The 25419-nt window shown below is 40.1% G+C and overlaps 1 protein-coding gene across 7 annotated transcripts in view; it reads left to right on the top strand.

Moving 5' to 3' along the window:
- Zmynd11 (zinc finger MYND-type containing 11) overlaps positions 1–24101 on the top strand; it is a 90053-nt gene extending 65952 nt beyond the window's left edge. For 5 of the 7 annotated variants that reach the window (XM_046431998.2, XM_046431991.2, XM_046431993.2 and 2 more), the window contains 11 exons: positions 7321–7398; positions 8028–8120; positions 10140–10227; positions 10778–10833; positions 11823–11900; positions 12662–12780; positions 17541–17748; positions 18123–18191; positions 19097–19369; positions 19608–19793; positions 22823–24101. In XM_046431998.2, the coding sequence (XP_046287954.1) occupies positions 7321–7398; positions 8028–8120; positions 10140–10227; positions 10778–10833; positions 11823–11900; positions 12662–12780; positions 17541–17748; positions 18123–18191; positions 19097–19369; positions 19608–19793; positions 22823–22945 (1371 nt within the window). In that variant the 3' untranslated portion in view covers positions 22946–24101. The remainder of the gene's footprint in view (positions 1–7320; positions 7399–8027; positions 8121–10139; positions 10228–10777; positions 10834–11822; positions 11901–12661; positions 12781–17540; positions 17749–18122; positions 18192–19096; positions 19370–19607; positions 19794–22822) is intronic. The other 2 variants (XM_046431999.2, XM_046431996.2) reach the window with 1 other exon arrangement.
- The last annotated feature ends 1318 nt before the right edge of the window (positions 24102–25419 follow it).

Here is a 25419-nt window from a genome sequence, read left to right as displayed (position 1 = left end):
GCTTGAGAGATGTTTTAATAGTTGTTAAATCACTCCAGATGGGATGCTTCAAAGCTTCTGACCTCTTGATCTCAGTCGAAGCTTACTAACTTCCATTAGAGAGCCAAGAGCTGACTTGTAGAAATTGATATAGATGCAGCTACAGTAGCACTAGGTGCTGTCTTTGTCCACTTGGGCCAACAAATCTTGGGATACTCTGCATTAGTAATTCTGCAGGACTAGCTTCTTAACCTGGGAGTGGCTCTTCGTGATCTGGGTGGAGTCTTTATATAGTCTATATACTCCAAGAACCCATCTGCAGATATTCTTAGTAGTTTGAATTATCTTCCCAGTTCCAGCTTTTACCCTTAAGAATGCATATTTATAATAATTTTGAGGAGGTTTTTAAACTTAAATTCTTTTAAATCAAATTTTAAAAACCCACAAATTATTGTCAGAAATTCAAGTGCAAATAAGTACTGCTGAATGAGCTACAGGAGATTGAGGCCAGAGCACTGGAACCCGCTGCAGTTCAACCAGAGTCACGTACACACTGAAGTGTTAGGTCAGACGTTCTGTTAATTCTGTAGCAGGCCCAAAGCCCTGCTCTCCTCGTCTTACAGATGAGACTTGATTTCAGTGTGTCAGTACTGAGGGAGAAAAAGATTGAACGTAGGTATATTTTTAGGAAATAGTTGTGAAAAATTATTTTCATTGATAGGCTACTGTGTCCCCGTGGAGTGGGGAGAGAGCAGGCATGGGCCACTCATCACCACTAGTCCAACTTTACTTTCAAAATCTAGATTATTGGGTTTTACTAATTCTTTGTGATTTCTTTGTTGCTAGTGGGTGTAGAGAATACTTGAGAGCTTCTTGATATCCATAGCAACATAGACAGTTTATGTGCAGATCAAATTCATTTTGATTCTTTTGTGTTCTGTGGTTACAGTTATAGAGGACATCTGGGGAGCTTTTTAATTTCTAAAACAGTATAAGTAATTTATATGCAGATTAGTGTTTATCCAGGTAAGATCCAGAGGCCACCTGTGCCACCAGATCAATGGTATGTATGTTTAAAACATGGCCTCCAGAGGCCTAACCCAATCTCGGGGGAGGAGACTTAGGAAGGAATCTGCTTTCCCAATGAGGAGCACTGATGGGTGTAGCCCACTTACACCAAAGTGAACTGTTGAATTTAACAAGGGAGGGCTGGGAGTATAGCTCAGTAAGTAGAGACCCTGGGCTTGATCCACAAAAAGACCAAAAAGGGGAAAATAAATAAGGCAACCATGAATTATTTAGATGTTTTCTGGCAATGAAGTGGCTCACACATTAGAAATAAACACCGTTATTCATGCTGGTCAGGATATACTCACGTACTAACAGGTTTAAGTGTAACCTTTGCATTTTGGGAGCATCTTCCCTGTGTGTATGTGGTGTTGGGGATAGAACCTAAGTGTGTGCTGGCATGTTCTGTCACCTGAGCCATGTCCTTAGCCCATCTTCCTATTCTCTCTCTCTTCTCTCTCCCTCTCTTTCTCTCTCTCTTTTTAATTAGTTGTAGATGAACACAATACCTTTATTTATTTTTATGTAGTGCTGAGGATCGAGCCCAGTGCCTCACACAGACCACTGACCCCAAGCCAGCCCTCCTACCCCAGTTCAACCACATGGAGTAGCTTTTCTAGGCAGCAATGAATCTGGTTACTAATGACTTGTGACAGTTCAACTGCTCATAATGTGTACTGTGAGCCAGAAGCCATACCAGGCCACCACAGAACACTGAAATTGACCATTATGGACTCTGTTCTCACAAAGCAATCTAGTCCAGGGCCAGCCTGTGTTTTTGTGTAGTCCATGAGCCAAGGATGGGTTTTACATTTTTTAAATGTTGAAGAAAATTTTGTGATGTGAAAATAATAGTAAAAAAAACCAAATTTCAGTATTCAAAAGTTTTGTTAGAACACGGCCATACTCAGGTAACAGACACGTCACTTATAACTACTTTTCACTAAAACAGTAGAGTGAAGTAATAGAGACACAGACTAACTGGAGGCTGCAAGGCCTACAGTATATGTCACGTACCCCTTTACTTCAAGTGTGCCGGTCTTTGGTCAGTTTGTGCGGACATGACATTCTGGATATTGAGTATCCCCCACAAAGTTCAAAACCCTAACTTGTTTAATCACAGACTTGGGGACTTGGGCATGGTGAACTCCAGTAATACTAACATATTACCTAACAAAGACATCTGGAGTTCTCATTTTTCACTTTTGGATACTCAGTGTACTAAAATTACAAATATTTCTACGAGTCAGGTCTCTGCCAAAATATGTTTCTATGACTGGAAAGCTGGGTCATCAGGAAGAGTTGAAAATTTCAGCCCAATAAAATCATTTAGTCCTGAATATTCCTCCAAATAATGATCTTTGAGCATCTAGTCAGCTATGGATCAGTCTTGACAGGATCAATGGTTGCTCATAGTGTCTTTTAGTGCAGAACTCCCTCGGCACCGAGGGTGGCAAGTGACTCGGTGCATGCTTGCCTGTCGTTTCTCCCCAGGACCATCTGATTGGACATAGCCTGGCAATCATTTGTCACTGGGTTAAGAAGCCCTTGCTCGGGGCTGGGGATGTGGCTCAAGCGGTAGCGCGCTCGCCTGGCATGCGTGCGGCCCGGGTTCGATTCTCAGCACCACATACAAACAAAGATGTTGTGTCCGCCGAGAAATAAAAAAAAAAAAAATAATAAAATATTAAAAAAAAAAAAAAAAAAAAAAAAAAAAAAAAGAAGCCCTTGCTCAAGAAGCTGTCCAAGATTTCCTATTTTTTTTTCCCCTAAATGTAAAGGAGGGTTGCCCCCGCCCAAGCCATCTTGTAACTCATTTTAGTGGAGTCGTAGACACACAAGGCAGCTTCAGTTGTTGATTATTGTCATTGTAAAATAGTCAAGCAACTTTGCCACACCATAGACGGCTTGTTTCTTACTTGTGGATCTTGTCCAGAATCACTCCGGAGGACTACCAGGTGATCAGAGCAGGTACTGGTTCCTGGTGTGCTGTTATGGTGGAGTCTGACCTGGCCATGCTACAGATGAGGCCTTCCATGAGGAATCTCAAGGCCCACAGAGGAGCACAGTGCTTCACAGCCTGAGGAAGTATCTTTCTGGCCCTGCTGTCAGCTTAGTTAGATGACAAAGTAGCATTTACCTGCAAAGCTACTCCTGTGGTCTCCATTGCTGTAGTCACTTTCTCTCAAGGCACTCTGGGTGCCTGGATTGGCTGATAGGCACCAACTGTAGGGCAGTGCTACCATGGCTACCTAAGAAATCCTCAGAATTTTACCCTATAGCCGTGGGATGGAGGGTGAAATGTTCTCGGATTTCTTTTGTGCAGTACTGAATCTCTCAGTTATATAACTCAAGCATCAGAAAGAAACCCCATGTTTATCCAATGTGAAAGCATCTTACAGCAAGCCTTTTGTTCCTACAAATTATTGGTAGTGATTTTATGTCTGTTTGAGTCCTTGCTTTTGTTTTGAAGACATACCTCGCTGTACTACTCCATGTAGCATCCAGGTTAGAATCTCAACTCCTGTCCTGGGTGTGTCTGTATTCAAGCAGTCTCAAGTCTTCAAGAGCTGGGGTGCTGGTTCTCAGTTATGACTGCATGTCAGAAACACCTGAGGGGCTTTTGGAACTGAACATCTGGGCCCCACTCCTCAGCCAATTGTACCAGAACTGCTGGGAGTGGCACCTGGGTGTTGCTGGGATTTTTCCTTTGAGGAAGTTTACATTATATTGACACGTATCCTCGGGCCCTGTTTGACTGTAGACCAGGGCACATACCAGTACCACCCAAATCCAACCAAGCTCATCCCCACTCCCTAGCAGCCATTGTGTGATTATTTTCCATCTTAGGTGTGTTTTGCCTGTTCAAGGATTTTATATAAAAGGAAATTGGGGTTTTTTTTTTAGAGGCTTCCCTGATGGTTATAATGTGATCAACTGAAGTAGGATATCTCAATCTGAGGAGTACTTTGTTCAATGAGGAGTAAGAAATTCTTGGAATAGTCTATAAGGGCAGTATTTTGAAACTATTGTAGACAGTTTTCATCAGATAACGCTAAGAAGGAGGGGGCGGCTTCTGTCCTTTTGGCCTTGTTTTCTTTCACACTTTGCTGAAATACTCATTTTTCCAGGCTCAGATCCACACTCTTAATTCCACTGAGAAAAAATATTCTAGCAGCCTGGCTCTAAGTGAATTTAAACACAATTCAAAATCGGATTTTTATCCTCTATATACTATGTAGTTTTGTGAAATTAAGGTCCTTAGCATGAACTCTGTGTATTCATAATCTTCCCCAAAACAAAGAAATGTTGCTGCACATGGTTACACTAAATTAACAATTCATTTAAAAATGTTTAAACAAACAAAATAAGGTTTGTGAGAACATGCAACCTCCAAAATTTTGCAGAATCTTTCTCTACTAAAAGACAGCAGGAACTGTAGACCTGCATTTAAACTGAATAACCACAGGAGTAAGTTGGTGCACAAGTGACCCAAACCTAACCAAAGCATGGTTTCCCACTCCTTTGCAGCGTGTTTCAATAGTATGAATGTTTCAAAGAAAGAACAATTTGCTTAGGTCATTGCAGCTAAAGTAGTACTGATTCCAATTCTAGCAATGCATGATTTTTGCCCATAGAGAAACCCTGCATTGCTTTGTTTTATGAGGCTCAGATTCCAGCTCTAGGGTAAATTGTGTCACAGGTTTCTGCTTAGAACACAGAAAGAAAAACATGTTTCTGTGCATACATATGGCACATAGCAGCCTTGAGACAGAAGCTGGGGTTTTGAGCTGGCCAGGTTGAGGCTATTCAGTAGTGCACAGGCACCCTTTCCATGGCCACTTTTTCCATGAGACAGCTTGGAGCCAGCCCTGGAATTGCTCCAGTTTAGCTGGAGTTATAGGAAGGTCCAAAGAAGAGGGTATTTCTGCCCTGCTTAATTGACAGAAGAGTGGGCACAGTATTTGGTGAACATTAAAACTTTTTCAGCAGTGTTGATTATATATATTTCTTGTGAATAATATATTACCAGTTAATAGAACTGTAACCCCAGTGATACTATTACAAGACTCATAAAATCGTAACTTAGTGACAAGGTAGATACCTGAATTTCAGTAGTGCACCCAAAATGTTTTGGAGTTGACAAGATAGTAAGGCACATAGCAGGAAGGATTTGTTTTTATTCCTCCTTATTTGTAAAGGAGTATAAATTTTTCTAATTGCTTGCAAAAAGCAGCCATGTCTGATCATCTTACCTTTTCTCTTCCCCATATCTGACAACACATCAAACTGCTTGCTTAGTCTAGAGAGGATGTGTGGAAGGACATTTGCCCAAAGGTGTTTGCCCAGAAGCACTAATGAAAAGGCTGCAGTGCCCCCAGGAATGCCTCCTGCACTCCCCTGAGGTGCAAGAAGCAGCTCCTGGCAGGCGCCACTGGTAGTCTACAAATGCTTGTGTGAATGAGAAACAGGGAATCCTAATGAAAGCCAGAGCATCTTCAGCATCCTGACCAATTTTTTTTTTTTTTTAAACTAAGGAAAAAGAGAAAAGAATTGTGGGTTGGGGATGTAGCTCAGTGGTAGAGAGTTGCCCAGTATATGTGAGGCCCTGGGTTCAATCCCTGGTTCCAAACAAACACTATTGCAGGCCACCGCAAAAACAAAACTATCTAGAGTTTGATGTTTGTTTTCAAGTTCTGTGTGTCTCTAAGCGGTACATATGGCCAGGTACCAAATTCTGTGTTCATAAATTGAGTTCATCCTTTCTTTCCCCTTAGTATGGCTATTTTACTCACTTGAAATTCAGTTTAGTTCATTTGTCCTTTTTTTAGGGGAAAAAAAAAAAAAGAGACAGAGAATTCCCAAGCTGCATCAACCATTTTCCCCCAAAGACTGTAAACCTGGGGTCCAGGAAATTTCATTGCTTTTTGAACTCCATAGCTATGCCATTGGTACTCTGTCTGGGCCACACATCAGAGCCACATGAAGAAATGGCAAACAGAAACAGGTTACAGGTCCCACCTCCAGCAATTCCAGCCCAGGTGCCCAGGAGTGATGTCCAGCTGCATAAAAAAAAAAAAAAAGTCATGTCTGGAGAGCACGGCCAGGGCTGGTGAACACTGCTCATGGTTGGTGTAGATTTAGAAGCTATGTACTCAGCAGTAGAGCCCACTAGGAAGAAAGCACTGTGTCTGCCCTACACATTCCTGCAGAATCCAGATGAGGTGCTCGAGTGGAAGGAAGCTAGCACCTGTACCACAGAACACCAGAAATCAAGTTTCTTGAAAATAAGATTGTTTTCCACCTTATTCAGATATTTTAATGTTATGTATATGTATAATCAGTTGAATTAAGCTTTAGCTGGAAGCCCTGTTACATGAGAAATATTTGTTCTTTCCTCTGCTATATTTAGCAAATTAAAATGACTTCCTGTGCATAAAGTTCTTTCGGCAGGAATTGTATCACTAGACAGAGAATCATAATCTAGTAGCCTGAGAAAGTTACAGCATCCACAGAAACACGGCCAGACCAACTAGGTTCCTTGGCAGTCGGATCTAGTTACCTTCAGAGGTTCAGCATTTCTTCTTTGCCTTCAATTTGTCATGTCTGGACCTTGACTCTGTACATAGAAACACGTGTCTTGTCTCCCAACTAAGTATGACATGAAAGGCAAATTCCTATTTGCTTTTTTTTTTTTTTTTTTTTCAAATTTTCTGAGAGATAAGTGGAAGAACCTAATTAGCTTGTAGGCCAGACTAATAGGAGCAAGAGTTACTCCTGAACAGACCTATAACATTTTAAAATAGATACGTTAGCGCACAGTGGCACTATGTATGATTCATGTGACACAGATTTTTTTAAAATAACCCTTTTAACAAAGAATAGTGTTTCATTGAAATTTTCTATTCAATGTTGCTAATTTAAGATGTTCCCATAAAGGACTTTAGTCGTCGTTCTTTTTGTTAAAAAAAGAGAAATCCTCCATTATATCTGTTATTTCTTTTTATCTGAAAATTAGAGTTTCAAAATAACAAGAAAATATTTATCATTTCTCAGATATTATGCCAAACCCAACTTAGTATTTTTCAAACACACTTTGTAACATCAAATACTATTTCTGCCATGCATATATTGCAGATTGCTCTATCAAATGTTGGAAGTAATTCATCTTTTAATAAAATCTTTGCATACTGTAATTCTTTATATATTTTTATATAGATATTGACATATGAACCATTAGACCTTATATTTGGCATCTTCTTTCTTTAACAGAGCATTAAGAAGAAGAATACAAACAAGCAGGAGATGGGCACGTACCTGAGGTTCATTGTGTCCCGCATGAAGGAGAGGGTGAGTTCTTTGAGGGAGTCTTTCATGATCCCCACCAGACATACTTTGCTCTGGTTCATTCTTTCAGAGTTAATGGCTGGGAAATAACTAATGTGAATATAGCAATATGAAGTGTGAAAACCAATGCTATCACATTTGTTCTCTGCAGTAAACAGTTCTGCATTAGGTTGGTTAGGCTTTTTTATTTTTTCTTTGTTTTTTAACACAAGCATCTTATTAGCCACATGAGATCAATTTTAAATTTTCGTTTTCCACAATTAACATTTTCATTGACAATTACTGTTTAAAATGGAGTTTTCCAAAATAACTTCTTTTGATCAAAACTTGAAGGAATTCCACACTGAACTACATAGTATATAAGTATTTTCCACTAAGTTTTAAAGTACTTCATGTAGATTTCTCACTTTTGGTAGGTTGTTTTTTTTTTTCCTGCGTGTGTGTGTGTGTGTGTGTGTGTGTTACTGGGGATGGAACCCAGGACCTTGTGCATGCTAGGCAAGTGCTCTACTAAGCTGCACACATCCCAGTTTCTCTTTAAAGGCAGAAAAAAATATTGAGTTTTAGGAATTGAAGTTTTGCCTGTCTCTCTTTAATCACATTTAAAATTAATGTATCTAACAACCTTTCAGGCTATAGATCTTAATAAGAAGGGGAAAGACAATAAACACCCCATGTACAGAAGGCTGGTGCACTCAGCTGTCGATGTTCCCACCATACAGGAGGTAAACTGGTTCATTTAACTTGTGCTTTGATACATTTTCTTTTCTATTCCTTTTTTTTAAATTTTATTTTTTATACTTATAGATGAACAGAATGCCTTTATTTTATTTACTTTTTATGTGGTACTAAGGATCGAACCCAGTGCCTCACATGCTAGGCAAGCACTGAGCTACAGCCCCAGCCCATGATATGTTTTCTTAAGTGTTACATTAAAGAACAACTTAGCAGTGAAACCAGGATTCTGGTTGCTTCCTTCCACTTCTCACCAGAGCAAGAAAAGGTGTAACCACCAGATAAAGCATGATTACCCGTCAGTTTCTTGTAACTTACCCTAATGTACACTGTCATCTTTTAAAAGGACAGATCCTAAATGACTTATGGCTTTTTGGTACTTGTTGATTGAAGTAAATGTATTTTCATCTGGGCAATTTAATATTTCATCTGTGAAGTACTCATTGCTGGATATGGTTTTCTAGGGTTAGCCTGTGCTGGGGGGTTTCTTTCAGGTAGGACTTATTAGAACATAGCACTGACGAGTCCTCGGGAAATAATAAAATCAACAATAAAAATTATGCCTAGAAAACTGAAGATACTCTTAAAGTTCTTAATTTTACCTACTATAGCTGAGGACTTTTAATGAGTTTGTTAATATTCAATTTTAAATTACAGTAGAGTCCCAATAGAACTGTAGGCAGTTTCTAGTCAGGATTGCTGAATTACTAACTTTGTACTTCCTGTGTCAGGTAGAAAATCTAAAATCTTATCATTGTCCATAATAGCCAATACCCTAGAGAGATCAGAGGAATAACTTAAAATCATTTTATCTCACATTTCGTGATCCTCTTAGTAGCTTTAGAACAACTGTGGCTATGTTATGTCAACATAAGATAAATTAAAGTTGCCTCTTCATATTACAAAGAAAGTAATTTAAATTTTACCTCCGGCTTCCAGGAGACAGCCTGCAAGCTGTGGAGATAGCCACAGGCATAGCCCACCTCCTACACACCTTCCCACCCCTGCCTCTGCTCCTGCAGCTTCCCTTCAGCTGACACCCTAAGACCCAGTTCAGTTGCCACCTCCTCTGTGAGGGTTTCTCACCTTTTCCCAGTTGGTTCAGCTAGACCCGGGATAAGGCTAGCTGGGCTAGTGTGTCTTGCCCTTGTGCTGACTATGAGTGGCAGTATTGTCAGGAAAATCATTAAGATGAGTTTTTTATGATTTAATCAGTTTACAATCCAGATCAAATTATGGTCATGATTAAGAACAAAACTCAAAATGAGGTGCTTTGGGAGGGCTGTGGGAAAGTTGTTCCCAACCATAGTGTGTATTGGATCATCTGGGTGGGTTCCTGGACAGTACCAATCCCCGAGTTTACCCTAGACCACTGCAATCAGAAATTCAGGGTAGAATGCAAACATTAATATTTGCAAATGATCCATGAGGCATAGATATCGACAGGTGGTGGATACTCCCAAGTAGAAGAAGCCGTGGAGCCCTCATGGAGGGGCCCATGGGGAACAGGGTCTTTGCACAGGGAGGAAGCTGCATTGCAAAGCCAGGGTGGAAAAGGAGCCTGGGTCTTAAGAACCTTCAGAGGCCATGGAATTCCAAGCCATCTTCATGCCCATTTCCTAAACCTGTCACCAGGATGAGAATGTGCTACCTAGTTCTAGGTGATTTAGCCATATCCCTCTTCAAAAGTATGGCCCTCAAACCCTCAGATTTCCTCTGAAATTCCTCTCTGAAAGAGCATTTGGTATATTTATAAAGCTTAGCAGCAGTATGTATCATTATTGCAGAATGAGAGATTCAAATTATAAATTCACTTTGGCAAATTAATGTAGAGGACATGGTAACCGCAGGGGTCTCTGATCGACCACACTCCTGATTCTGTAACAGTGAGAATCCACAGTCTCCATTTCCTTTACACATGTTCCCTGTAATACAGCAGTGGTCCTGACACCATCCTGAAGAGTTCTGCTGTGTCCCATTATAGTAATGTCTTGTCTTGCTCTCTACAGAAGGTGAATGAAGGGAAATACCGAAGTTATGAGGAATTCAAAGCTGATGCTCAGCTGCTTCTCCACAACACAGTGATTTTCTATGGAGGTTGAATATTTTTTTTCTTTTGTATGCATTTAATTTTTAAAAAATGTAATTTACATTCCATACTGAGAAATGTCTTTTATAAAACGTTACATTCAAAAAGTATCTTTATGATGTATACATAGGAAATGGTAGAATTTAAATTTATGAATATTTGGTGATGTAGCTTATAGAATTGACTTGCCAAAGGCAAAACTGTAGCACACTAAATGATAAAAGTCTATTGTTCTTTATAATTTCTTATGTGTTTGTTTGTCTTAGCTGAGAGGTTTTTTGCAAGCACTTTAAGTAAATTTGTTGTTTCCCTATTAATATTCCATTTTTGAAAGGTAAGAGTTCACTCTATGCCTAGAAAATTTGTGATTGTGTTGAATATAAAATAAAAGCTGCCTATTGAATTTTATTTTGCTGCCTCAATCTTACTTAAAATACATATTTTGGCTTCAAATAGCATATGTCCACTTCTGAGAAGTTCAAAGGACTTGGACTATACTAATCTTGCCAGTTGTGTTTCTAGATGATGATCGTAGGTCATACATATCTTTAATTACAGCAGACAGTGAGCAAGCGGACATCGCGAGGATGCTCTACAAAGACACGTGTCACGAGGTACTCTTTATGCCTGATCATCGGGCTTGCTGCAATCTAAACACATTTCAGGGTTCCACTGTTCTTATTCACATTTCCTTACCCATTTCCCTTACATGTAAGCTTACTTTCCTCTTTGACATACATGAGAAATAATGCAAATAGGAAAAAAAAATTCTGGCAAAACTGTTCAAAGAGAAATTCTGGGAGTTAGATTTGACCACTAAGTAACTTTCAGATACCCTTAAGCTTTTGTGAATATTAGTGAGATAATGCAGGTAAATGTGTTCTATTAGGGCAGCTACAAATGTTACCTCTTTGAATTAAGAATTCATATTTACCTCCCTACTGTACATCAAATGAAATGCATATTTAAGGAAGTATTTTTGAGTGTGTGGTCTTTCTTATTTGAAACACTTACCTCTAACCATATTACCTTTGCAAAAGTTCATCAGTTCATATAAGAAGTTTTATTTCTTGATTTCAAATTTGACGTTTGCTTTTTATTCATTCAAACAATGTTTATTGACTGCCTTCTGTGTGCCAGGTGATATGGTAGGAGGAATAAAATGGTGACTAGGGCCAAGGCTTCCTACTCAGGGAGCAGCTATCTTCTAAAGACAGAGACTGGAGCAAGAAACTGAGAAAACAGGTTTGGTCACAAGTTGTAAAAGAAAGGCTACAAAAGCAGCCAGGGATCAATAGGAGGGGCATCCTGGGGAAACCCCTCTGAGGAAATGCCCTTGATGAGAGTTGGGCACAGCTCTGGGTCAGACCCCGCCTGCCTCTCAGGGCCTTTGCCTTCCCCTTCATGTGCCTGCCATCTGAGACCACGGGGCTGGTTCTAGCAGGAGAGTGACAGGGTCTTCTACTGTTACCTACTGCAGATTTAAAAACCTGATTATCAACGATTACATAAGGACAAAGTTTATGTCTGTTTATGTACATGAATGGGAATGTTTGTGGGAGTACATTTTATGTAGACTGAAATAGCTGCTCTTCTTTTTCAGCTGGATGAACTACAACTTTGCAAGAACTGCTTCTATTTATCCAATGCTCGTCCCGACAATTGGTTCTGCTACCCTTGTGTATGTGAAATTTTGTCATTTTACTTAAGTGTGTAACATGGTTCTCTAAGGAAGTGTATTTCCGATTTGCTTAAAGAATATAATCCTTTATGAATATTTTTGTTTCATACTACATATGGCTTTCATGAGTGTGAACTGAAATATGGGGAAAATAATGAATCATTCTTTATTTTTCAATTTAAAATGAGGTACTTAGTAAAGACTAGATATCCTGTTCTTCAGCAGATGGTAAAGTGGAGGATGCGAGGTCGGCTTGCGATTGTGTAAGTCCAGCAAGCGTTTGCCCAAGAGCCTCAAGTGTTCAGGGTCAGCTCCCCAGTGACACTGGCTTCTGAGGCTGCCTGAGCAGCCACTCTTCTGAGACACTATTGTGCAAAACTGTCACTGTGCAGCTTATGAAAATGGAGTCTTCTGGTTTGGTAGATCTGCACAGGGCCTGAAATCCTCCCATTTCTAATAAATTCCCAGGTGATGCTGATGCTGCCGACCCCAGGCTACTCTCTTTGAAGCAGAGTTTAGGGCATTCTGTTTGCCGCTCTTGTTCCCATCGTCCTTGGCTGTTCCTGCTCTTTCTGAGAAATAAGGTTTATATCACCATTCTTATGCAATCCAAATTTTGGGTTTTTCTTAAAGGTAAAAAAGATATATTTTAAAAATAATGGATCATACTTGACTAAGTAGTTAAATATTAATGTGTACTTGCATTTAAGCCTAAAATGTTTTACCTTATTAATATTATTATTTTTTTTCTCAATTTTCAGATACCTAATCATGAGTTGGTTTGGGCTAAAATGAAAGGTTTTGGGTTTTGGCCAGCCAAAGTCATGCAAAAAGAGGACAATCAAGTTGACGTTCGCTTCTTTGGCCACCACCACCAGAGGTAATATGGGAACCATGTGCACTGATCAAGCTGTGCTTCTGAGGCTAGTGGCTCCTCTGTGAGGGACAGTGTGAAGCTTTTCCTTAAATGGAATAAACAAGATTAGCACTTGACTGTGCAGCTAGTAATAAGTTCTCTAAATTATATTTGCAGATAATTTTCAGATGCTCTTTGCTAAATAGGGCATTCTCAATAGTTGATGCCATTGATCCTCAGAAGCATATTAGCGATAAGATTAATAGTGCAGTAGGGTGGAAGAGTCCTTAGATTTTCTATTTCACAATTTTGTGAAGACTTTACTATTTCAACTATCTTCAAGACCCTGTTAAACCTCAGATGACAGTAGTCAGTTTGGGATTAGAGCTTGTGGATCTTACACCTTTTGAACGTGTACTAATGTGTTAAGTGTGGTGGTGTGTACATATCTGCACAACATTCCTTCTGGGAGATGAGTATGGCAAAACTTAAATTTACATATTTATAATGTAAGAGCACATAGACCCCAAGAGTAGAAATCATCTTATTAGCATAAAATTATTTTTCATAGTAAAGTTATCATATACAAAGTATGCTGAACTATTGTCTTATGAAATTATAATACCTTCTTCTTTGTGAACTAGGGCATTAGCACTATTGAACATTGGCATTTAGGAAGTCTAAAATATTGTCATATTAATGTTGTCACTAGTAGTGACTCACATATTTAGAGTGTCTCTGGTGACTATCCCAGGACTCAAGAGATTGATGAGTCCTAATGAAGCCACAAAAAGATTCAAGAATTCACATCAAGCTGGGCATGGTGGTGCACACCTGTAATCTTAGAGGCTGAGGCAGGAGGATTGTGAGTTCAAAGCCAGCCTCAGCAAAAGTGAGGCCCTAAGCAACTCAGTGAGACTCTGTATCTAGATAAAATACAAAGTGGGACTGGGGATGTGGCTCAGTGATTGAGTGCCCCTGAATTCAATCCCTAGCATCCACCCCGCAAAAGAATTCACATCAAGTTTTTTGTTCATTAAACACAAATATATTAAAATAAGGGGGAAAGTGAAGAAAAGCAGCTACATTATCTAAAAATTACCCTTTGCAAGGATTTAAATCAATAGCCCCTTTGTGTGTCCTGCCATGCCAGGTGAGTGAGGTTCCTGTGCACTGGTCATTGATGTCAGAGAATCTACAAAATGAAAGGCCTTATTCTCCCCATCATGAGTTTTTACTTACTTTTCCTTTAATTTAAATAGAAGTTAAGTGACAAAAACTTGTCAATACTTTAAATTTCTTTGTTCTTTCATAAATAGATACACACTCAGCTGACACTGCGACAATAAAACAATAAAATACACATGGACATTTTGGTCTTTGATTTACCATGTTTAGTACAGCCTGTGCGTTGATTTCGAGTTCTCACCAACACAGGGAAGCAGCGTGTGCTCACAGATGGCTGGGCAGTGTCCCCTGAGTTTGTGTCCTGGCTTTGCCACCCTCTGCCCTCCCAGGACATACTTATTGGCTCTGAGGATTGGTAACATGCAGACCTCTACAGCACCCACCTTAGAAGAGTTTCTGTAAGGGTAAAAGAAAGTGTAGCATGTAAGGACATGGGCATAGTACCTGGCACGGAGTGAATACCCCACAAGGGCAGCTCTTAGGATACAAATACGTGAGGGAGACAGGTGATTTGCTTTAGTTTTATAAAAAATTCATTCCATACGACACAGATGACTTATAAAAACTAAAACTTCACAGTTTATTGATAAAGCTATATTACTAGGTAAGAACGATCTGATAATCAGAATTTTTTACCTATATATTTGTCTTTTCTTTCTTTTTTTAAAACCAATTTACAGGTAGCTTTATAATATCTTTCAATGTAAATGACATTTTCTTAATAACCTGAGTTAATTTACATGTACTATGCAGAGAATATCTTAAAAGAACATCTGAGCTAGTGCACTCAGACCCTTTGCATAAGGTTGTCAGCTGAAGAGAGAATTAAAGCACAGAAATGCATTGCCAGAGGCTTTTTTCCCCAAGCTTCTTATTTCCTGCAAAATTTTGCGTAAACAGTTCTGCATGGATGAAACTCTAAAGTTTTTACTTTTAGAAAATAAACGTCCTATAATTTCACTATATAAACAGTTTCCTTTGCTTTTCCTGGATACAATGACCAATAAAGTATTTGAAGTCAGTGATTGGTAAGGTCATATATTAAAAATTCTATCATATTAGAATGTTTGATTTATTGAAAACAAACATGAAATTGTAATCATGAATTTTTAATTGCTTAAGCAATATACCATGCACCAAAAAGATAGGAGTCAGAAGGAGCCACCTGTTGTAAGTTCTGATGCTGCTGCTTCCTGGAGTGGGCATGTCATTAAGCCTTCAACATGGAAGTTGACGGCCATTGCACTCACACACAAGTTGCTTTGGAGGGGTTTTTGTAGAATTTGCAAATTTTTGTCTGCCAGAGAGAAAAAAAGCATCTGGTATTATCTCACTGCCTAAAGAAACCTGAGTCCTTTGCCACAAGTAGCTGAAGGCTGGGAAGGCCTGGGCCAGGAAGTCAGGTACAGGTAAGGAGGTAGAACATTTCAGGTTCTTTTACCATCCGATATTTCATGCTGCATATGGTTCAGAGCATTCAGGATTGACACACACATAGATAGAACCATTACATCTCTTTTTTGTGATACTTAAAAGCCATTATTATTTGTAAAACTGAAGTCCATAGTAATGGGATTGAGTGAAAGAGAGTAGAAGTGTATTATGAACTGTGCTGAGACTTAATTTAAGAGCAGATGTGAATCAGTTTTATTATATCCAACAGAAGATTTAATTTAAGAGGAAAAAATACCCTCATAAGTTACAAATTCATTCCAGGGGGAGCACTGTTTATTAACAGAATTCTCTCTCAAAAGCAACCCATGGCCAGGTATGTTGGTGCATGCCTGTAATCTCAGCGACTCAGGAGACTGAGGCAGGAGAATGGCAAGTTCAAGGCCAGCCTCAGAAACTTAGTGAGGCCCCAAGGACTCAGCACAACTCTGTCTCAAAATCATAAAAAGGGGCTAGAGATGGGGCTCAGTGGTTAAACAACCCTGAGTTCAATCCCTAGTACCAAAAAAAAAAAAAAGAGTGCACTTTAAAAAGTGAACAAAAACACTTTTGCTGATTGCCTACTATGTAATAGGCACTCAAAAAAAATTCATTAAATAAAAGTGAATTTAATACTAATTCAAAATCCAGTGGCAAGGAGCTCTTCCACAAACATCATTGTGTTCTGCATTAAAGTTTAGAGTTTTTCAAAATGTAGTATGCTTTAAAGTTTTTAACAAACCACACAACAGATGAGGCAGTGATGATATAATATTTATAAAGAACATTATGGAAATGCAGCAATTTTAAATATCGTTAGTATCTAACAGTATAGCTTATTACTATTTTAAAAGTGCTCTTAAATTACAAAGCACATAGCTTAGCTTATATGCACACATTAAAGTCTTTATTTATGGCTAAGGCACCTGTGGCCATCACTCTCCAAGAGATTCCTGCAGAATGGCCCTTATTTCTGGAACTCCATCATCAGAGACCTAGGATGAAACTCGTGACACCCTTTACATTTCTGGAAGGAGAACACTGAGAAGAGAAAGCCTCTGTGTGTTTGCAGGACCAAGTCCCAGTTTGTATCTACCTGCCTAGGAAACACTTGGTGGGCACCAAGGTGTCCACAGGCTTCCTGTCTCCTGTGCCGTGTCTGGGACCTCTCCCTCATCGTGCAAGGTGGAGCACAAGCAGGTGGCAACAACCTCTTCCCCTCCTTTACCTTGTGCTGCATTGTATCATTTCTTGCTCTTTCTGGCTAGATTGTAGGCTCCTTAAGGACAGAGACAATATGTGAAGTGCCATCGCAGTCATCAGGAGGCCCCAGACCTCACTGGACTCCTGCCACTAGTTAATGTTTACCCTTAACCTCCTGTGAGCAGCATCTCTGGCTGTCCAAACCAATATTGCCAAGCCCTTTTACTCTTACTCCACGTGGGGCCTGCCCCTGGTGCACAGTGCACCTCTTGAATTGATACCACATTTCTATGTGGGTAGTAATTCAAGTCTAGGCAAGAGGTTAATAGCCAGGTATTTTTCTTGAGTTCGAGCGTTCTTACTAAAAGAACCAAATATAATTTTCCATTCTTTAGTTTGCCATCTATATAATACATCATTCAGAGGCACTTCAAATTGTGTCCACGACTAAGTACATTGTTGGCAAACAATATACACATTTCTCCATTTTTTAATTGATCAACAGCATAAATAATTTTTAGATACCCTCATCTTATATGGAATCATGTGTGTGTGTCTCATGAAAATTTCTAGGCATTTTCAGCTGATTCTGTAGTGCTAATCTGAAAACAGCTGCTTGGGTCCTACTAGCTTACAGTATTAAAAACAGAAAAGGCAACTTTTTAAGAGGATTTGTGAAGAAGGTACATGTAAACCATGACAAGCTAAGCTGATCAAACGGGGCCAACGGAGTGGTTTGTGAACCACTCCAATTCTGATGACTTTGAATGTGTGAAAAAAGAATGCCACCTCCCTCCTTCCTGCGTGGTAAGGGCCTGTTGAGCCCCGGCCCACAGCCGCAGCAGCCTGTGCTTTATAGCAGGCAGGACCTCCCTCCCCCCCACCCCCCCACCCCCGCCTCCTCACCTGGCCCCACATTCTGGGCGTTCCTAACCATACCTGCCTTCAAATGCTGTTTGAAGGGCCTGGATTCCTTCTGAAAACATCCAAGACATCACGGTCAACGTGCATCGGCTGCATGTTAAGCGCAGCATGGGCTGGAAAAAGGCCTGTGATGAGCTGGAGCTGCACCAGCGTTTCCTTCGTGAAGGAAGGTTCTGGAAGTCTAAGAACGAGGACCGGGGTGAGGAAGAGGCGGAATCCAGCATCTCCTCTACCAGTAATGATCAGGTGGGTCTGGCCTGGGTGAGCGCTGTGTGCTCCTTCTTTTATGTGGGGGCGGGTCTGTGTTGACTATAGTAAACAGATTTTGACATTTTTCTTTCGTTTTCACACAAACATTTATGAAGTGCTCTGCATGAGAGAACAGAAACCAGTTCAAATAAACAAGTAGATATAAACATCAGTGACCTTGACCTGAGCATGTATCGAAGGGAGAGGCTGGTCCTCGAGGGCACCTTGGCCCACTGCAGCCTTCAGCGGGTGGAGGAGCAGAGGCAGAAGGGGGGGTGTGCTGTTGCCCTGCAGGGGTCCTCTACAGGCTTCTGCAGCAGAGGTATTTTGGTGTCTTGATTAATGTGCTGTTACTTTTATACTGCCCACAGCTGAAGGTCACTCAAGAACCAAGAGCAAAGAAAGGGCGCCGTAATCAAAGTGTGGAGCCCAAAAAGGAAGTAAGTGGCCAACCTTGCAATTGGAAGGGAGATTTCCAAAGTGTGGTTGTCAGGACAGTCACTTCTGGTGGCTGCTCGTAAACTCCATGGTCACCAAATAATATCCATCAAGCTCAAGCCCAAGCTTCTGACTCCCTCCCTGTCTCCTGCCACTATCCTGGCACACCCCAGCCCAGAGCCTGGTTCTCCTAGAGCATCCTGGGCGGGTTTGCTAAGTGGGAAGGGCACGTTGCTGCCTGTCCTGGGAACCTGGCGGGTTTTCACAACACTATTGAAGACAAAGCACTTATCCAGGAAGTCACTTATGGCAATAGTTAAAAACTGAACTATAACGAAGCTTGGGTTTTTAATTATAAACTATTCGTATTTTAAAGCTGTGTAAGTCTGGGTACATTCCACCCATATATTCGGTAAGAAGTGGTTTAGGATTTTAGGAAATTTATTAATCTTGTCCAAAGAAGTGATTGTAAGTTGGTGATGATTTTATATCGTATCTAACAAAATTTTTTGTTTATTTTAAAAGCAAAATGCACAGGGGCGGGGATGTGGTTCAGTCGGTAGAGTGCTTTCCTCGAATGCACAAGGTCCTTGGTTCAATCCCTAGCACCATAAAAAAATAAAATAAAAGCAAAATGCACAGTGTTAACATGTAATACAATTTTAAATGATATTTATTTTACAATTATTATAGCTATTAACTGCATTTTTTTCATTCATTGTTTGGTTTGGGGGGGATTTATTTTAAACTGGAAAAATACACTCAACAGGAGCTCCTCTTATTACATGATTTTAATAGCAGCTTATTAGCTATAGAGATCACTGAATTTTTATCCTCCTAGAGTTGTTCTTGAACTAGTGAATTATATTGCCCTATTTTGCCTCTGAACACTTTTTTCACCCTTTAGGAACCAGAGCCTGAGACAGAAGCAGTAAGTTCTAGCCAGGAAATTCCCACGATGCCTCAGCCAATCGAGAGAGTATCGGTGTCAACTCAGACCAAGAAGTTAAGTGCCTCTTCCCCAAGGATGCTGCATCGAAGTACCCAGACCACCAGTGACGGCATCTGCCAGAGCATGTGCCACGACAAATACACCAAAATTTTCAATGACTTTAAAGACCGGATGAAGTCGGACCACAAGCGAGAGACTGAGAGAGTTGTCCGAGAAGCTCTGGAAAAGGTAAAGCTGCTTGTTGTCGGGCCGAGACCAGGCGTTTCCCACAGAGGCTGTAAAAACTGGTAGCAAACCAGCATTCTTTACAATATTTTAATTAATAATAGTAACTTTCTCACCAAAATCATTTACATACTTTAGTGAAATCAAGGGAAAAGGCATGTATTTCAGTAGAAACTGCGGGTTGAGTTTTAGAGTGTGTGAGATTGAGGTAAAGCACCAGGGGTTGACTCTTTTCTTTCAGCTGCGTTCTGAAATGGAAGAAGAAAAAAGACAAGCTGTAAATAAAGCTGTAGCCAACATGCAGGGTGAGATGGACAGAAAATGTAAGCAAGTAAAGGAAAAGTGTAAAGAAGAATTTGTAGAAGAAATCAAGAAACTAGCCACACAGCACAAACAACTAATTTCTCAGACCAAGAAGAAGCAGTGGGTAAATATCACTTTTTTTTTTTTTTTTAAGAACCTTGTCTCTGAAAATGTGCTGCCCATTTGACAAACACACTCAGAAATGCATATGTGGCATATGCAAATATGTGGTGCATATTACTGAAAGAATATCAACTATGAAATTGTTGACTTTAACGTTTTTATTAAAAGTCCTGTAATCTCTCACTTACAGACCCCTGCTCAGGGTCATTTTGTGAAACATGTTGGTACATAACATGTTGAGTATAATTAATTTATGTATCTTCTGCATCTATGCAAGTATTTTGTTTGGGCAAATGGCCTAGCCCTGACTTTTTTTACCTGGTGACTTCTAAGACAAGTATCCAAATTGTGAAACTGTGAATATAAGTATCACAGCAATAGAGATTTTCAGATTTCCCCTGTCCCTGCCATTTATGCATTAGAGTTTTTTAAAGAAATTAATTACTTTCTTTTTATAGTAAAGCATCTCACTGGTTTCTAACTATACTCCCTTAAACCTGACTGGAGGTGTCAGTCTTGTTCTTGCTGCAGTGGAAGGTCTGGAAGGCACCAGGACCATGTGCTCTTCCTACACCCCCACAACACTGAGTGGGGAGAAGTGCTCTTAGTGTGTTTTCAGTTTTAATGACTTCATGTGTGGTGTTTTATAGTTTACTTTTAATTCTTCATCTTATCCAGCCTGCATTATTCTTTATAAATAAACTTTCCATTAAAGAATTTAACATTTTAAAAGTTGTGACAAGGATTTGGCAAGAAGAAATGGCATATAATTTAGATGAATATGCAGAGATAACTTATTAGGAAAGACTGGTGAACACTGGAGTAAATATCACCAGATGGAGAATTAAGGTGTGCCCAAGGTAATAACAGAACAAGGCCCAGAGACCAGGTCTGTAATAGTGTGTCTTCATGCAGGCAGAAAGCAGGAAAGCAACCACTAGAAAAGAAATCCATGAAAAGAAATCCCCATGAGTCCACAGAAGACCAGAGGAATGGGAAGAGGAGGCTGTAGTAAGGAATTATGATACTGCCATTATTATTATTATTATTATTATTATTATTATTATTATTATTTTAAGCATTTTGCCATTTGTAAAATAGCTGAATTTGATATTAATACTTTTTTTTTCTTACGATGAGGCATCAAGGCTTAGGACAGTACAGTGATTTTCTTTTCTTTTTTTTAATATTTATTTTTTAGTTTTTAGGTGGACACAATATCTTTATTTTACTTTTATGTGGTGCTGAGGATCTAACCCAGTGCCTTGCGCATGCCAGGCAAGCATGCTACCACTTGAGCCACATCCCCAGCCCAGTTACAGTGATTTTAAAACTAAGTAGAGCTGGAGCTCATCTTCATGAGCTGGAACTCCAAATCCCGATCGTTCCTGCTCATCAAATTGTATTTTACATTTTGCAAGTAGAACAGGCTCACAGGACAGAAAGCATATGGTGTGCCAGATACACAGCATGGGTGCTGAGATATGTGTGTGAGCCATGGTGGTGTCTGAGGGCATCCACAGAGAGGCAGAAATATAGAGTAAATGCACAAGCACATGAGTTACTAGGACACCTGGGAGACAGGAGAAGGGATGGTGCTGTTTAAAGGGTTATGTAAAGGCAAGCTAAGATAGAAGTTAACCAAATACAGACTGACGTCACATGGCCAGTTAGTGGCACAGGCCCATATTCTAATCCCAAACCATGTGATTCATCCGAGCGGTTTCTGAAATTAAATGTGCTCTACCTTTCTACAGCATCTTGATGAAACTGCAGCTGCTGACATAACAAGGTCACAAAGTGTCTCAAAATATTAGCCAGGTGCAGTGGTATACGCCTGTAATTCCAGTGACTCAGGAGGCTGAGGCAGGAGGATCTCAAGTTTGAGTTTAACCTCAGCAGTGTAGCAGGACCCTGTCTCAAAATAAAAAAAGGGGTGGGGAGATAGCTCAGTGGTAAAGTGCTTCTAGGTTCAATCCCCAGTATTGAAAAATAAATATACACTAGAGAACAAAGGGTGGAAATTTTACAACCAAATGTGGGCTCTTCTCCCAGAATCCCCAAGCCTGCATCTCACGGTGTGTGTACCTGTATGAATCTCTCCGAAGATCTTGCATGTCTCTGCTGACCCACCAGCAAGGTTTGCATCCAAAGCTAGCCTCTCATCTTCCAGATCATTCCTGTTCCTTCTCAACAGGGTGACTATCTATGATATTACTCCAGCCTGAAACCTGAGCTTTTACTCTCACAAGGTTTCTTCTTCCACAGTCCGGCCTCAGTGCTGTGAGCGCGTGGGTGTGCTCCACTGTTGGGGAACAGGGCTGTGCACTGTAGGATGTCAAGCAGCATCTGGGCCTCTCGATCCCGGTGCCTCTCCCCCAGGAGCTATGACAGCTGAAAGGGTCTCCAGGGCTAGGGATGGAGCCTGGGGTCAGGTCTTGCCTGGCATGCTGGAGGCCCTGGGTTTGATCAGACATGACACCAAAAAGAAAAGAAAACAATACTCCAGATACTGTCAAGTAGGAATTATCAAGTAAGATGAAGACTGAGACTTGACCTTGAGATTCAAGGTCAGTGTGATCTTGATGATAGCATACTCAATGGCCTGGAGGGTTGCAAGACAGCATTGGAAATAAAGAGAAACCGGAAGTCAGGCAATTGTTTCTCAGAGTTTGGGAGGAGCAAAATAATAGGTTATAGCTAGAAATGGAGGGAAGGCAGAAGCTTTTAAAGGAAAGGATAATAGCCCCTGTGTGCTGATGGAAGGGCCCTGTAGACAGGAACAAAAGCTGATGCTTTGCAGGTGAGCTGGAGTTTGCTAAAACCAGAGCTGGCCACAGCCTCGGGCATCGCCCCCTAGGTTTCCTTCCCCTAGTTGGTGAAAAGGACACATTCAAGTTCCAGCATCCTGGTGATGCTGTTTAAGTTTGAGCCAGAAAGAGCTTTAAACACAGCTGTAAAGGCCTACTGTCAGGGCCCATATCTTACCTGGCCACGAGTCTCATGCATCGCCTCGATTCCTGTCTGCAGTGCTACAACTGTGAAGAGGAGGCCATGTACCACTGTTGCTGGAACACGTCCTACTGCTCCATCAAGTGTCAGCAGGAGCACTGGCACGCAGAACACAAGCGCACCTGTCGCCGGAAAAGATGAAGCCGGCCCTTCCCAGAGCGCCCCGACGGCCACTCCTCAGACACAGCGGTTTTTGTTTCCAAGAAGCCAAAATTGTTTAGAATTTGCTTCCCATTTTGCACCAGCCTTTAAACACTTTTCGTGAAGAAATTTTGCACAGTAGTTTAAATCTTTTGTTAATGCTCCTCCGGAGTTTTTCAGGGGGTTAAAGTAACATCAGTGGAGGGTATTATTTTAAATGAATTTTAATTGAGAATATGTTGCATTTTCAGCAAATTTTAAAACATTTTTAGGTTTTACAGAGATTTTAACCTTTAAACAACAGATCTTTAAAAAAAAACAACAGGTGAATACAAGTGAGTTTAACAAAGAAACATTTAGAATAGATCTGAATGTAAGAACTACAGAACTGTTTCAGAAATAAAACATACTACCTTGATGTGACGTTTATTTCTTAACCTTGTTGAGCTGGTTTTGTTCAGCTTGATTTACTGTTCAAAGGCATTATCTGTTGGTTATGCCAGTGGGTATGTGATTAAATTTAGGGAACAGGGTTGACACAGCAGGGCTAGTCCTGCGTATTTTTTCTTAAATATTTCCCAATTGTGTTTTTCATTATTTCTTTTCAATATATAACTTTTATAACAAATTATTAGCTTTGATCTTGTAGTTTAAAATTGCAGGGAACTGGGGTAATCTTTTACTGAGCTGGATCTTAGAGAAAATGAATATTTAAATTTTAAAGTTTGCACATTTCATCTTTTGTCCTAACATGAGTGCTTGTAACAAACAAAAAGCCAAAAACTACCTTTATCCATATGTGAAATTATAGAGGAGGCATACAAATTCCTTCCCACTTCCCTCCCCTCCCCAGTGCCGTCCTAACTGCCCATTATCTGGTGTCACCTCGTGTCTGTAAGTTAACAAGGGAGAGAAAGCACTTAGTTTCACAGAAGCCTAAGTCATGTTTGTGGTAGTGGGTCTCTGCCTACTAATGAACTCATCACTGTATACAGAATGAAGAATAATGCATGTTAATTTTCTTGTATTAAAGATGCCGTGATTTGTAAAAAGTCTGTATTTTCCGGAATGTCTGGATTAAGAAGCATTACCAATAGGAATGGATCGATAGTTGAATAATGATTTTTTTTTTTATACATAGATATATAAAATACAGCCAGGAAATCTTAAATTACTTTTCTTTAAAAAAAAAAAAAAAAAAACTCACAATTTATGTTCTTTTCCAAGACTGATCTTAGACCAAGTCAAATTCCCATTTATCATTTAGCTATTTTTTGAGGTTAGAGAAATAATTTGTAAATATTTATTTAGACCTTTGATATTTATTAAAGCAATTACTCACAATGGAAGTGGAAGAATCTGGAGAAAAGCCTTTGAAAAAGTTTCCTCCAGGTTTGTCAGGGTCACTCTAAAGATGGAAACGTCAGCGGGCCTTCTGTGAAACAGCCATCCGGTCTCCATGCCGTTGCGGATGGTGGTGACACAAGGTAATCGATGAACTACTGCCACATGGTGCACAGGATTCGTACAGACCACTCAGTAGCCCCACTGCGCACGATGGACTTACATTATGCAGTAACTCGGCGTCCTGGTTCCCTCCCCATTGCTGTGTAATTGGTCAGTGTCGCCATGGCGCGGACAGAGATGGCATCACCAAGCACGCTTACCCTTCTTTGGTTGGTTTTCAAGTTTTGAGACTTCGATCCACCCCTATGAGAGCAAGTTATTGTGGAAATATTTTTGGTGTAAGATCATTCCAGAGTATGTAATATTTAACTGATAGCTGCATGAACGTGAGATTCGTGTTACTTTGGCTTTTTTGTCTCTGTTGACACGGTTGCACATTTCCCAGTTACTACAGTGTGAAAACTGTGTGTTTAAAAAAAAAAAAACAAAAAACAAAAAAATGAAAAAAAGATTGTGGCCTGGTTTTGTAAAAGTTTTAGGTAAAATTACAATTGATTGTTTTAGGAATCATTATTATAAATTTTCTGCAAATCATAAAGCTATATCAAGGTGTTGAGCTTAGCCACTATGCACATTGTAATTATCCATTGTGGCTGTCCAGTTCTATGATGCATTCTGGCATTTTGTAAGCTGCTCTGACTAGCAATATATAGATTCATTTAATGTGTTAACATTGGTTAATAAATGTATTTAAAAAAAAACACACACAACTGGCTTAATAAATTGATTTAGTCCAGACCCCAAGACCAAACCCAGCACACTTTCTGTGTTGACCAGATGCTGTGGGCGGTCGCAGCTGACTGTTTAACTCTGTATTAAGTTGACCTGTTGGACACTTGATTGAATTTTCCCTGACCAGTTCTCACAAGGGCAGGAGAGGCTGATAGGTGCGTGTCGGTGACAGCGGTGCCTGCGTGTCAGCCGAGCCTCTCTCTGCCTTCTCTGTCCCCTGGTGTGGTCAGCAGGCATGAGTTTGCAGTAGGAGGTCCTCTATTCAGGTGTCAGTG

Source organism: Marmota monax, unplaced genomic scaffold (assembly GCF_021218885.2).
Source record: "Marmota monax isolate L192 unplaced genomic scaffold, Marmota_monax_Labrador192_F-V1.1 WCK01_AAM20220418_F8-fsc00071, whole genome shotgun sequence".
In the NCBI taxonomy this organism is placed as follows: domain Eukaryota; kingdom Metazoa; phylum Chordata; class Mammalia; order Rodentia; family Sciuridae; genus Marmota; species Marmota monax.
Note: the sequence above shows the minus strand (reverse complement) of the source record. Positions and strands in the feature narration are given on the sequence as shown.